General features: G+C 37.5%; 1 protein-coding gene across 1 annotated transcript in view; it reads right to left on the bottom strand.

The window, feature by feature from the left end:
• Window positions 1–13,109, bottom strand: part of LOC308218077 (macrophage mannose receptor 1-like) — a gene marked incomplete at both ends in the record, with an annotated part of 29,489 nt that overhangs the window by 5,361 nt on the left and 11,019 nt on the right. The window contains 14 exons of the mRNA XM_080611683.1: window positions 134–299; window positions 1,872–2,104; window positions 2,796–2,898; window positions 3,828–3,976; window positions 5,137–5,251; window positions 6,427–6,569; window positions 7,667–7,767; window positions 9,444–9,511; window positions 9,981–10,150; window positions 10,239–10,274; window positions 10,734–10,878; window positions 11,537–11,624; window positions 12,359–12,480; window positions 12,861–13,056. Coding sequence (XP_080467809.1) covers window positions 134–299; window positions 1,872–2,104; window positions 2,796–2,898; window positions 3,828–3,976; window positions 5,137–5,251; window positions 6,427–6,569; window positions 7,667–7,767; window positions 9,444–9,511; window positions 9,981–10,150; window positions 10,239–10,274; window positions 10,734–10,878; window positions 11,537–11,624; window positions 12,359–12,480; window positions 12,861–13,056 — 1,835 coding nt within the window. The remainder of the gene's footprint in view (window positions 1–133; window positions 300–1,871; window positions 2,105–2,795; window positions 2,899–3,827; window positions 3,977–5,136; window positions 5,252–6,426; window positions 6,570–7,666; window positions 7,768–9,443; window positions 9,512–9,980; window positions 10,151–10,238; window positions 10,275–10,733; window positions 10,879–11,536; window positions 11,625–12,358; window positions 12,481–12,860; window positions 13,057–13,109) is intronic.

Below are 13,109 nucleotides of genomic sequence, written 5' to 3'. Positions count from 1 at the left end.
TGAAAGCAATAGTTTATCACAAGGCATATACTATCTATCACAATCTTTGCACTTGTGGGAAAGCTGCATTCAAATAAAGCTATTAATTTAAATTCTAGCCTCCCAAATCATGTTTCCTCCATTTACAACTTACCATTGGATTGTTTACAGATTGATAAAAATGTTTCATTGCAAGATGCTGTCTTCCAAAACCCATCCATATCCAAATAGACACAAGCTCTGTTCTTATTCGGTTCTCCAGTGGCCCAGTTGTGATACCTGCTTCTCCTTCTATCTGACCATATGTAACGGCCACTAGTCTAAAAGCAAATAACAATAAAGATCATGTCACTTACAAGCATCAGATTGAAAGAACATTAAGATTCCACATGAAGGTATATAAAAAATTAGGAAAAAATCAGAATCACAGTTTCTTGCACAAAATCAATTAATCCTCTGCCATGAAGACGTATCAGTCTGGCCCTGGCTTCCACTCTCCACAGCAATTAGGGCAGTGGTCCTACAGATGCTCTTTTAGTGCACCACCTACACTATGCAATAGACATGGCTCATCTCATGAGCTAAATGGAAAAAGGTCCTTGCGGTAACAAATGTGAATATAAAGTTGAAGATTTTATCAAAAAAGTCCACATATACACACAGATCAAATAAAGATTGAAGAGAAACCACTCTTAGTATTCCTGTGACACAGCCTTCTCTCTATATTTAGAAACAAATACAAAAAGTAGAAGTTCCACTGGAGAGAAAAACATTGATGACGTTTCTCATGGGGGACACACCACAGACCTCTGCCACCCATGCTAACAAGGCTTATTCTAGGCTTCTAGTTCTTGCAAGGACCAGCTACCAAAGACAAGCTACTCATGTGGGGTTTTTTTCAGTGGATTTCACCACTATTTGCAGAGGATGATCAACATGAGTCACATCCATGGCTCCTTTCACCTACATCCTGTGCAGCCTAACTCCTTCTTTCTGTGTTCTTTGGAGTCAGGCTCCCATCCAGTTCTTTGTGTCACTTCCTTTCCTGTCATTTTTCCTTTGAAGTCCTTGGCCATGTTTCATCCCAGCTTCCTGTCTAATCCTTGTTCCCCAGTGTCTGCTCCAGCTGCCATGAGGCACCAGTTCCTCTCACTTAAGCACCTGTGTCCTCTCTTAGTCGTATGTCTCACCAAGCTTCAGCTCTACCTCTCTCGATTTCCTTACAACTCCAGTTCCACAAGTATTTACTATGTCTTCTTTTTTCATGTTCTTTTTACATGCTCCTAATAGATGTTTCCCCTTTCAGACCTTCCCACTCTTCATGGACTGAGTTTGTTGGCAGTATTTCTCAAGACACTGGCTTCAGCTCCAAAAACCAGCCTAAGGTGTCCTCATTGCCAGAGGTCTTTTCCTGCTTCTACACTGCCCTTTCCCATTTTCCCTGTTGCCCATCACAAGCTGTTGTAGTGCTAGGCTGCGAATTAAACCAAAACTAGAAATAACCTCACAAAGAACAAACTATTTTTAACTAGTCTTTTCTGTGGTGTGCTCCAAAATATGTCTTGAGAAATGGCAATGCTCCCCTACATGAGCATGTGGTAGACCATAGCATAGGAAATGGAAACCTCTCACCCACTTTTACCACTGAAGCCACTGTCCACCGCAGCTACATCCTCGGTGGCCTTTGAAACGTGGCCTGTGGCAGCGCAGCTCTACCTTACATTATGGCCAAGCAAGGTTTTGATGTCTGCCACATGTTCATGGATCTGACCAATAGCACTCACACAGGAGCAAAGAGCAGTGGATCCTGTCAACCTCTGAGCAAGAAATATGGCTGATCTATGATAATCTAGGGTAGCGGTATGATTGTCACAAGCATTTGGTGGACTCACCGTATTGCTGGTAAGACCAATCCATACAGGCTCCCCGTGCTTTAATATCTGTAACCACAGGTAAGATTCAGAATAAGGATCCAAAACACTGGCGAGTTCTGAAGACTGGTCTCTGCAGTTCATCTCTGCTTCTTCCCAGCTCATTTTGTAGTTGATGACTGCATAACGGTCATCACCATATTTGTTATAGCCAAACATTGGAACTACAGGTTGGGAGCTTTGCAGTTTGGGATCTGTAATAAGCAAACAGACAAAATGAAAGTCAAATGCTTTATCTTGGTTATACCTATATCTGAGAGAAGATCTAGTGTACTGGAATAGTAAAGTAATTAAGAGAGGTTGCAATAACAAATTAAGATGCGTCCCAACTATCACTGCAGTGATGAAAGCCATGTTTTCATCTTCTGTGGCAAAACTTTTTTAGTTCTTGTCAGAATGACTTTTTGACATAAATAACTGTATCACCTCTAGGAACATGTCTTGTAAGCTCCAGACCTTCCCAAAGCATACTGCAATGACGTAGGGCATTAAAGGGAACAATTCCTTCACTTTTTCCATGGTATATTAGTATTTGTTTTATTTTTTACAAGGAACAGTTTTTGAAAAATTTGTCCCTATTAAGACAAAGTACTGTTCTCTCTCTCTCCCTGATCTGATCACTAAAAATAATAAAATACATGATGATCCATAGTTTTTTAATTTTATTAATTCGTTGGTCTAGTCCTTAAAATAGGAAAAAATTAAGAGTTTTTCTCAAAAAAAATTAAATTTGTGCTCATTTTGTTAAAATAGCCTGCAGTGCCTGTAACAGTGTCAGATTTATTTCAGTTAAAATAGGGTTGAATACAGGAAAGATATTTTTAATACCAGTTTGACGTAATCACAAAATTCAGCTGTACTAGGAACCTGTGAAATAAAACTCACCTGATTTTTTTTGGCATATGTAGCTTTTGCTTGTTTTACAGTCTTCATCTTTCCATTTTCCTGCCTGTTCAATAGGGCTCTTCTTCATAAAGACACAGTCTTCCTACAGGTAAATGAGATTCACAAGAAAAAGATGTAGATAGGTAAGAAACACTCATGCTCCTTCTGGCCATACAGACACAGCAATCACATGCAGACCCACACAGATGAATTATATGAAGGTCATCCATATGAACTCAAACAAGCAATGGTCAGGAGCAGTAATATGACAGTAAGCATTTAGCCTGGATGGCAGCAGAGATTGGACCTCACAGACCTTTTTCCCATTTCAGCTGAACTCAGAGAAATTCTGTCATGAAAAAGAGAGAAGCTTGGTAAAGCTAGCACATGTGTACAGAAACAGCACTATCGAGCAGTGTTCTACGCTAGCCATTTTATAATTTTTGAATAACACTCAGTTCTGCCTTGCAATTAAAAATGTATAACAATGCTGAAAATTTCACAGCATAGAGGAAAGAACTTTCAGAATGAAGATTAAAGGGAGAAGATAAAACTAAGGAAGGAAGACTCAGTCTCCTTCGTTTGAGGATTTTGTTCAATGAATTCATCTTAATAAGCTCAGCACCAAGAAATGTACATACAGTCGTCTGGGTATTTTCATCAAGCCTAAATAACACTCACCATATCTCAAAATTATACTGTCACTACTACTATGGCTTATTTGAATCTCTGATCAGTCATAGTAAAGTGAGAGAAATTTCTCACTTGTCTGAGTTTTCCATAATGCTTCCACTTTGCTGGATTTATACAGAATCACAACAAAACACAGAAGTTAAGTTAGAAAAAAAACGTGTGAAGGTAGATCTCCCACATAATTCCTCTGGTTTTAAAAAGCAATAGGATTGCTAAAAATTTTCATAAAGGAAACTTTACAGAAAATACAGTTGTAGCTACATTACATGAAAATATGTGACATTTTATTCATCTACCAAAGTTATAATGTTTAAGTGATAAACAAATACTAATGTTTACCTTACTATAATAACTTCGGGATCCTTTTGCCCAGTTTGTATAGTAAACCGGGCTTCCATCTGTCCACAAGTATGTATGCTCCTGATTTATGTCATTCAGTCCAATCCAAGCATCAGTTGCAGCATTTTTTAAGATGGACATGAGGGAAGCTGAAGGAAAACAAAAAAATTGTACAAGTGAAACTGAATGCACCTTTCCCAACAGTGGAGACTTTAGAGTGCATGGAACCAGGATGATGAGGTTTTGTTTTCTCTTTTTCAATAAAGTGGCAATCTTATGATAAAAAATAAAAATAATACATAGTCATCTGATGTTAAAGCCAGAAAAAGTATTTCTAAACTCAAAGATGGGCAAATTTTTAAGAAAGTGTGAATTTATGTGTATTCTCTCATGTTGTTCATCGTCTGAGCAGGGAAAAACGTGTTAATGGCATTACAGAAATTAACATGGGTACACTAAACCTTGGCACGTAGGAAATGAGTCTACAGACTGTGCACTTCCTTTTTTTGTTTGATAACGTCTTCGTAACCAGACTTGATAACTTCATTTCTAAATAGCCATAACACAAACAAAACTACTTAATATCCAAATACGTATATACTGGGATCTCATCTTTTTGGAAGGTCAGATGCTGTTTCCCTTAGCTCCTGCCTAGACTAACTTTCCACTAGAAGAATGTCCTTCCTTTGCTATAGAAAAAGGTATAAACCACAGGCACTGATGGGGTGAGCTAGGAGATGGTCACGTGCAGCCCTCAAGACCTGAGGCATTACATTTCCAGAGCAAACATGAGGCCTCTTTAAAATCCTGTAACATGCTGAGCAGAAAGGGCAGGAGGCTGAGGTCCAGCAAAGCAAGGGGAGCACAGGGAAGTGGGGATTCCAGTATTGGAGCTTTCTGCTGCCTGAGGACGTGTCCTCCATTGACACCCACAACATTTGCCTCGGCAGCTAGGTGCATAGTGATTTGGTTAGGATATTACTCCCTTTGTGTGCTATTTTCACAAGTACACTTTAAAAAAATTATACAAATAGACTTTTTATTATATGACAAGCCCCTAATATAAAATCATAATATTTGAGTTCTTTTGTATGTCTTATATTAATCCCAAAGCTATGATTTTAAAACTAGTCAAGACACTAAAACCTATGCAAGCAATTTTCCAAAGGTGTCATTTCTCTTTCAACATAAATATACATTAATATGGCATAAATAACAGCATATTTTAGAAGCTATAATGCCTGTTTTAATCTGTTTATCAGGAATTACTTTATGTGCAATCCAGTATCAAAACATTGGTACTTTATACCTTGCATTTCCTTTCTTGATATAGTCGCCAGGTTTCCTCCCAAATCAATACAATTGTTCCGTGCAGCGTGCCATGTCAACGTATCATTTTCATTAAAGCCAAATACTTTGAAACACTGGAAAAGAGAAGTGTGCCAAATCTGTAAATGAATGGCATTATAATTTCTGGTGAAAGCATCTCTGTTTGTAACAAAAAAGATAAGCTGGACATTTTAAGCAAAAAGCAAAATTAGCTGCCTTAGCAGTAATATCTGACTTGTCTTTAGGTCTTTATGAAAGAAAAGTTCTGTAGTAGAAAACTAATATAAACCCCAATATTTTAGCATACGGTTAGAATATGTCCGTCTAATGTTTTAGTAAAACTTATGTTAAAGCTTCTGAGGACACTTTAGAGGTATGACTTTGTGGGAGGAATACCTAAGAAGACCTCAGAAAACAAACAAGTTTAAGACATGTTACTGATGCTGAACATCTCAGCTTCTGTTGCCCTGTTTGACAAACCAAGTTTTGTTCTCACAGGATAATCAATCACAGAAAGAGAATGATTCTGACATTACAAAGAAAACCACAAATTTACCATTTCTTGTAATATGATTTAACCAAGATGTCATTAGACAGCTTTGCCAGAGTCAAGCAACAAAAATGCGCTATTTAAAGCATGCAAATGAAAAGTTAATCAGGCAATTTGGGAGCAATTACCTTTTATAGCTTCATTGATGATAATCTATGGATTTTAAATACATATAGGCTCTTATCCTGAACTTTTGTCTTTTGAGAAGGCTAAGAGTGAACTTAAATAATAAACTGTGTTGAAGCTTTATTTAAAAACCTTAGCAGATGATTGGTTACAGAAAAAAGACTGATAAATTTGCTCAAGGGAAAGTGCTTTTGAGGATTAAGAGCCAATGCATAGTAGACAAGAGACTAATAAGTGTCCAGGCAACCTGTGTCAGGCAGACAAGCTCAGTGCAATATATGAGAATATACAACAGCTCCACACAAGTAAAGTTGTTCAGCCATCCTTGGCAACACAAAACACTAGCAAATATAAGACCTGAAGCTTTCTTCTGGTACATCTCATGACCTCCTTAATAACTGCTGTGATCCCAATAGAGGCTATAACTTCTATTTCAGGAATCATATTTATAGAGTCTTCAAATACAATCAGAATTTATTTTGTGATAACTGAAAACCCTGGTACAGGATTTTCACTGATACAGTGAAATCCTCAATCAGATTGTTTTCATTCTTTTATTTTCAAAATACAATATCCTGACACTTCATACTGTACCTTGTTGTCAAGAAGGAGCCAGCCTTCTGGACACCCACCCTTTGGTGGTGGTGCAGTGGGAGCAACAGTTGGACGAACAGTAGAGTTAAGCCTTTCACAGATGAATAACTCAATGCTGCCACAGTTGAGATCATTCCATGCACCTGAAAGCAAATTAGAATAAAACAAAAACAAAGTGCAACTGAGACTGGGATAGAAAGTGTCCTTTCCTAGTATTTCTCTCCCCCAGAAATAAGAAGTAATCTTTAAATATGTTCCTCAGAAATATTCATGTTTCCAGCAAAATTCAGCATATGAATATTTTGTCTGAGAACAGACATATTTCAATATTGCAAACCCATATCATTATGAAAGCTGAGTTTTAGTTCAAAGGCTTAGTTCACCTCTGTAAAGATCTATAAGACTTCTAGGATCACTCTATCTATATAAGGTACTTGATCTTTGTTACCTTACTACCTGAGATTCTCAGTCTTATAGTCTCCTTGGTAATTTTCTCCCTACAGGACTGTGATGTAAGAGTATAACATTAACATCATCATCCCTATTTTATGGATCAAGAATGAATAAGAAAATGACATTCATTTCATTAGCTGCAGACAGTTACAAGGTAATTATTTACAGCAGAGCTGATCACACCTTATGTTTAATGGAGATATTTTCATAATTCAGTGAAGTTAAGGACGTAATTCGTCTTATCTGAAAGAAGATCTCCCAAACAGGACATAGCATTTGCTTCCCGAAGTGTTCATTTCCTTCCATTGACTTCTAATAGAGCCTAGGAAGACTACCTCACCTACAAATTTTGAGGCTAGAAATGCTAAAAAAGTAAAAGATATTAACTGCTCCAAAGAAGACTAAGTGCTTAGCCAGTGTAAGCACAATTACTTCCAACTGTCTGTATTAATGGATGTTCGTATTCACTTTAATTAAAATAGAGTATATCATTGTTTAGTAACAATCAAAGACATGCTCAAGTCCTAGATTATTAGGAACTGCACAAATGGTATTAGACAGCTGATGTCCTTGAAAAAGTCATAAAATGGACAGAGGTTAGAGGAGAAACAATACTGATTCTATCTGCAGGTAGTCTGATGATTAACTGATTTGTTCACATTAAAATTTTCTGACAAAGCTAAGAATGAAATTGCAGATATAATCCAATGGGTTAAATATACGGAAATGCACACGCAGCCCTCCCAATCCTATGCTACACCTGCAGACTGAATGGCACAGCACCTACCTGTCTGGGTATACATGACCACACAGTTTTCATCATTATTTGCAAAATTTGGCTCATTTGGAGCCCAGGCAACATAGTTCACCGGCGATCCATCCATCCACCTGAAAGAAGTAATTTAGGGGAATTATAATTTTTAGTTGAATTAGTTAACATCTTTTTGTAAAGGACATAGTTGAGATTTGTATTTCAAGTTTCCTATTATCCTAGCTTATTAACATGCTGTTCTCTGGTGAAAGAAAACCAAGACCTTCCACTTTTGAATTAGTAAAAAAAATCATTATATCAACTGCCTATTCTGTTGACCTGGACCAGGTCTGAATTAACCATCTCAACTGGTGGTCCTAGCCTTTCTTGGTCTCTGAGCATTGATAGCCTGTAGGAAACACAGCAGTGTGTGGCACTGGACCTGGCTTTCTGTGGGGCACAGAAACTGAAATCTGACCCTGTTTTAGTAAATTCTTGTGTCCAAAAGCAATACTGTAAGATCTTGTAGGGTAAGAGAGAGCTTTGAACATACTAGGGACCACTTGGAACCATTTTGTTAAACAAAGGAAATCTTTAATATTATACAGCTATTGATTTCAGATCTGCAAAAATTGTTTCCTAGTTTGGTGATTCACAAATTTATTCTCAAAAAGTAGCCAAGAAAAAATGAAAAAGCCTCAGTGTGCTGGAAGGAGGAAAGTCAGGTGGGTAATCTGCCAAGACCAAGAGCTGTCAGACATCGGCTCCAGGGCAATTTAGTGGTTTTTCAGTTTTGGAGACTAAGCAACTGTATGTGTGTTTTTGCAAGTGAACTACAAATAATGAATTCAGCAGGATGCCTAGCTGCTTCCACTTGCAAACCTCCCAAGCTAAACAGGAAAAAACAGTACATAATAAACCAGGAGAAATATTATAAAGACAAATAGCGTCACCACCATCCAGCAGGGAGGAGGATGAAACTGGTGAGGAAGCAATGGAGAACTGGACAAACAACAATGGGTGTTATGTAGAAAGCATTTTGAGCAATGGGTGTTATGTAGAAAGTAGGAGCCCCAGGAGATGAGACTGTTTAGTCTCTGTGGCTTGTGGCCAAGAAAGACATCCTGAGGCAACACAGGAAAGATTGAAATGAAGACGCTGAGACTCATACGACCAAGCTTCAAATCCCAAGGGTAGTCTCTATAAAAAGAGACAGGGAGTGGGGAGGGAAGAAGAGTGCCACAGGAGATACGTGTCTGTAACTCATCTAAGGCTCCAGAGGAGATTTAGGACATTCCCAGGATATTTTGTTTCCCAAGGCATTTGTAGAAGAATAATGACTCCATGTAGCTTGAAGCTGTCCTGCCCTCCTGGGCTCTGACAGTACAACCATTTAGAAATTACCTTTCAGACAAATGTTCTCCAGTATTAAAATTTAATCTCTAAAAAACACCATGATGACTCTTACTGCAGGTTTTGAGAGGTTTTTTTCTTTGCTATTTGCATATTCTGTAATGTCAATTTTATCTTCCATCTAACAAAGAAAAGGGGGTGCTACTGCACTGACTGTGAGTGAACATCTCAGCCTTACAATACGAAAGCAGAGTATAGAACCAAAAGAAGAGGAAATGGATAGTGAAAATATTATCTGAGAAGTGCTTCCCTGAGGACCAGGATCATATTTTAAAACTTAATGCCAAAACATGTCTTGTAGACAGGTTGTGGCTGTCATTGAGCTTCAACAGTCTCTTAGACACAGCCATGCCAAATATTCACATTATGAGTCTAGCAAACTTAATTGTTTTTTACTTACCCAAATGTCTTGTCAAGGCTCACACTTAAGCCAATATAAAAACTATTTCCCCAGTCTTTATAGAAAGCCTAGAACAAAAAAACAAATAAAACAAACCAAACAAACAAAACAGAATTTTAATGAGCTGTAAGAAAACAGATTTCAAACAAAATAAGCAAGCTCTCAAAAAAATGCTTTGGTTTCAGTTGTACAATTGCATAGTATGTAGATGTGGAATTCTGTGCCTGAACTGCAAAATACAGAATTTTCCTCAAAATTTCAGTATTTAAGGTTTTTTAAAAGCAGAATGGAATGAAAAAGAAACGGGGCAAGGTTTTTGAAGGTTGCACCCACAGTGTCCATGAAAAGAAGCTGAGGATTTGTCTACATGTAGCAATTTAGCAAAATAATGATTATGGTAAAGCTCCTAAGCCTGTGAAAGGTGGCACTGATTTTTTTATGATGGAAACTGGTTTTTAGTATTTCACAAGCCAGTGAGAAAGGTGCCTCAGTGCAGGACAGAACGGTGCATTTGCCTAAATAAAACATGTTTCTTACATATTTCCAAAGAAAATTCTTTTCACTTTCACCCTCAATGACAGCAAGATCACCACCATTCTTCTTGCAAAAGTCTCTGGCTCTTTCCATAGGCATTGGTTCCCTGCTGAAGTAGTATTCCTTGTGATTATATATTATCCAGTCGTCTTCACCAACAACATATTCATAATCTGCAAGGTAAAACATCAAGCAGTCTGTCATAGAAATTAACATCATTATATGTTAATTAATTTCTGTTATTGGAACTACAAGACTTACTGAATGTAGAAGCAGGCTCTGGTTTCAGTGGTGCTCCTGCAATTTAAATCAACAACTGAGTATGTTTCTCAGACATCTCTCAATGAAATATATTTATACAGGTGTTAGCATTTCAATTCCCAGTAATAAAATTGATCTTACTCAGTATGCTTATTTTTGTCACACAGTTTCTCAGAATATCTGAGAAAAAGGTGTCACATTCAGCAAAATACCATGTTGCTGTTGATCACAAGTTAAGGATAGAGAAACTATGCTCAAATTTAGGCTTCTGTATTTTGCTTCCTTAACCTGCTGCGTATACATCCCAAACTTACATGTGCATCTCATGGACGAATTCATTGTTTTAAACTGCTTTTACTCAAATTAAAATGCATTGAATATTTCATTGTACTTGATAGCACAGCTGGCTCTAATATATGCAGAGAGTGTAATCTGACCTGGAAAGGGTATTCCTATATGCCTCTAAAAGTTGTTGAAGAAAGAAAGTTATCTTACCTTTTTTTATTTGACAAACATAGCCTTGCATATGTTCACAAAATAAATCATTCCAATTCATGTAAGTGTAGCCATTAAACACACCACATTTTTCATTTCCATCATAATTGTTTGGTTCTCCGTTTGCCCATTTTTCAAAATTTACCTATAGTGGAAGCACAGCCTTGTTACTGTCTTCCTTTTAAAGTGAAACAATTGTCTTATATATCATCCTGTTAAGGAAGAATGTACTTCATTTGATTTTGTGGTCTGTCTTGTGCTTTGATGCCAGACCTTGCAACAAGAAGGACATGACCCTTGCATAGCATGATTTGTCAGTATATTTATAAACCCTGTTAGTCAGCCAAGAAGCTGTTGACTTCTTTGTCATCAGGAGACATGAAGTTCTTCTGTCAAGCTTTAGAAAGAAGCATCAAAGTAGCGCCCTCTGACCTCTGGGTTGCTTATCCTGCTCCAATGTTTCAAACTAAGATAATTCATCAGTGCTGTCATAGGGACTTGGGCCCTGCAGACCTCATCTACCTAAGACAGCAAGGGAAACAAAGCCTAGCTTGTGTAGACATACAAACTTATTTTTAACAGAAAATGACAAATGGGAATATAGAGATTAGTACAACCAAATTTGCTTAGATCAAGAGAGATACTCCATCACCTTTGGTGTTATTTCATTATTCAAAATGTCATATTGTTATCTAAAACTATGAACTATCAAAAGATAAAACCAGGAGGGGTTGAGAGAGCTGTTTGCCAAGACATCCAGTGGAAATTAGACAAAAAGCTGGAAAAATAAATCATTTACTCACTGGTGAGCCATCACTCCATGTAAATCCACTGTCGGAGTCCAAAGCACTTAAACCCATCCAGTAAGAGAAGTGATGATAATCCCTCTTTCTGAATGATTACGAATATAGACAATCAGACAAAGTGCAAAATAGAGAAGGAAGAGGTATATCATTACATTATTCTCATGTTTGACATGTTTTGATGCTTGAAGTATTATTTGAGACATTCATATAAAGTAATCATTCAATTGTTATGTGACAAAAAATGCCCTGGCACTGCATGCAGCAGTGAAACACAGAGCTCCATGGGAAAGATCACAGATGTCACGAGTCCAGAAATACTCAGTTAAATGTAAATATATTTTAAGGTCTTGGTTCCACTAAGTAGCTGAAACATCCAAATTCAGACCCATCTGTACACGTAGGCTTGACGTAAACATTTATATAAGCACATCAATAGGTCAGGTTCAGTCTCCCAGTTTTCCTCCTTAATTAAGGAAGGTAAACAGCACAAACTCTTCCTTTACTCAAGAGTATTTCGTCTACTGATCAAATACAAATAAGCTAAAAAGATCAGTTTGATCTCTTTGAACTAAACTCAGTTGAAACCAATTTTGATGATCCTTGCATTTTTGTGTTATGTTCAGGCTACTTCAATGCATACCACCTTCCAAGAAGCCTATCAAGAAATCCTTTTGGTTACCTCTTTCTACCCATTTTATTCTGCCACTTTGCAAACATATACACAATCTTGCAAAGTAGAAGTTGATAATTTCTGCCATTCAGAAAGGTGATTATTTATATTTTCGTTATATTTAAACAATGGACTATGCAGATACTCACAAGCTAGCTATTAGGTTTTGTTCTTCTTCACTGTGGATACATGCCAGATCTCCTCCAATGGCTCTGCAAAAATCTCTTGCACCAAACCATGTTTGCATTTTCTCCCTTCCTTCCTGAAAAATCTATAAAAAGTGGACCACTAAATACTGTGCTGGATATTACTGAAATTTAGAAACAGAATTCTGGCCTTCTATCTTTCTTCTGGTCTCCTGGTCTCTAGTTTTATCACTTACTATTTAATTGTGCAACCATGAGCTTGTGATCATCTAGCTAATTTGATTATGGCAACTTTGCTTTTTCTATCATCTCAGACTCCAAACTTCAGTTCAACCTATATACATCACTTCATAGCACTTCCCAGCCACACTACTTGGTGATACTGGAGACATGTTACCACAGACTACCTATCAGGTAAGCAGGGTAAAATCCCCCTTCTATGCATACATGAGATATATTGTCATTTGAAATTACAAACGTTTGCATTCAGAAATTAAACACCTACTTTGAAGCAGGAGCTGCTCTGAGGAACAGACTGCCATCCCTCTGGGCATGATGGGAGAGGGGTAGTTGTCAGAGGAGGAGGGGGGGTCACTCCCTCTACCAGCTGCTTGCAGAGAAACATGTTGTTTTCTTCACAGTTCAAAACATCCCATAATCCAGCTGAAGTTCCTGTTATCATGGCCACACAGCCTGGCTCCCTTCCTTTATGAAACAAAATTTTCAGATCTTATTGATAAATGCCTGGGTCTTT

This window comes from Psittacula echo, assembly GCF_963264785.1.
Source record: "Psittacula echo genome assembly, chromosome: 2".
Lineage (NCBI taxonomy): Eukaryota > Metazoa > Chordata > Aves > Psittaciformes > Psittacidae > Psittacula > Psittacula echo.
This window is presented reverse-complemented; position numbering and strand designations above follow the sequence as displayed.